Below are 1,478 nucleotides of genomic sequence, written 5' to 3' on the forward strand. Positions count from 1 at the left end.
AATGCATCTAAATGTGCTTTCGGAGTGGGATCTGGAAAATTTTTGGGTTTTCTGGTTACTAATCGAGGAATTGAGGCCGACCCTTCACAAATCAGGGCAATCCAAGAGCTGGAACGACCAAACTCCACAAAAGACGTGCAACATCTCGTCGAAATAACGGTTGCGCTGAACAGATTTATTAGCCAATCATCAGATCGTTGCAGGCCTTTTTTCAAGACTTTGAAAGCCAAGTTTTTATGGGATACAGAGTGCGACCGCGCATTGGCAGACTTGAAGACATATCTCTCTTCCGCCTCTACCTGGTCACCCCATGGCTAGGTGAAGAGCCCTATCTATACTTGGCAGTTTCTCAGCATGCGGTAAGTGCGGTCCTCGTCCAAGCTGAAGGGATTCAACACCTCCCTATCTTTTACGTCAGCAAGACACTGTTCCCAGCCGAATCAAGATATCTGCCGCTTGAAAAATTGGCCTTAGCCTTCATGATGACCTCTAGAAAATTGGCGCACTATTTCCATGCCCAGATGATACTAGTGCTAACTGAATTCCCACTTAAGGCGTTATTTGAGAAAGCAGATTTTACCGGCATAATTTTGAAGTGGGCTGTAGAGATGGGTCAGTACGACATCAAGTTCCAGCCGTGCACTGCTATTAAAGCTCAAACCCTTGCCGACTTCGTGACAGAATTTGCCCCTAGTACTCACCTTATTTGTCCTATTGATTTGGCTAGTGTGGACTTAGAACAGCCCACGATCGCAATGACACGAAAAAGGGGTGAGGAACAAGCAATAGAATGGAAAAATCATACGGGGCTAGCAGTGGAGGAGCTAGCCAATTTACCGAACGAAAAACTGGATGCAAATATTGGAAAGCAAATGGCCGAACCGACCAATACCTCGGATTTGAGAAACTCCCCAAACCCCTCAAACTGCTGGAAATTGTTCATTGGTGCGATGTGGAAGCTCTTTATCAATGGTGCCTCCAACAGACATGGTGTCGGGCTGGGGTTCGTGTTGACATTGCTAGATGGACTGACCATTGAGCATGCTATCACGCTTAGGTTCCCAGCATCCAACAATGAGGTCGAATATGAAGCCCTCCTCGCCAGGCTAAAGAGTACTTTACAAATGAAGGCATCAGAGCTTATGGTATTCAGCGACTCCAAACTGGTGGTCAATCAAGTCTCTGGGGAATATGAGGCCAAAGACAAAAGGATGGCCAAGTATCAAGAGCTGGTACGTGCCGAAGGTCAAAAAAGTTTGTCGCGATAAGAATGGAACAAATTAACCACGAAGAAAATAGTCAAGCCGACGAACTGGCCGGTCTCGAATCTATGCAAATGACCTTTCCCAATCCTTTGATGATAGAGTTCTTACCCCGACCGAGCATTGAAGAACTAGAGGCACCCAAGGTATTCTGCACTGACTTGGGGCCGTCCTAGATGGATCCAATCATCACCTTCCTAAAAGATCAAATTCTAC

At 46.2% G+C, this 1,478-nt stretch overlaps 1 protein-coding gene across 1 annotated transcript; it reads left to right on the forward strand.

Moving 5' to 3' along the window:
* The first annotated feature begins 482 nt into the window (after positions 1 to 482).
* On the forward strand, positions 483 to 1,268 carry LOC145805485 (uncharacterized). The gene has a single exon (XM_082900627.1). It carries the CDS (start codon positions 483 to 485, stop codon positions 1,266 to 1,268), a length of 786 nt encoding a protein of 261 aa, XP_082756753.1.
* The last annotated feature ends 210 nt before the right edge of the window (positions 1,269 to 1,478 follow it).

The sequence above is a fragment of the Camellia sinensis genome, chromosome 13 (assembly GCF_055761805.1).
Source record: "Camellia sinensis isolate YWXY chromosome 13, ASM5576180v1, whole genome shotgun sequence".
Lineage (NCBI taxonomy): Eukaryota > Viridiplantae > Streptophyta > Magnoliopsida > Ericales > Theaceae > Camellia > Camellia sinensis.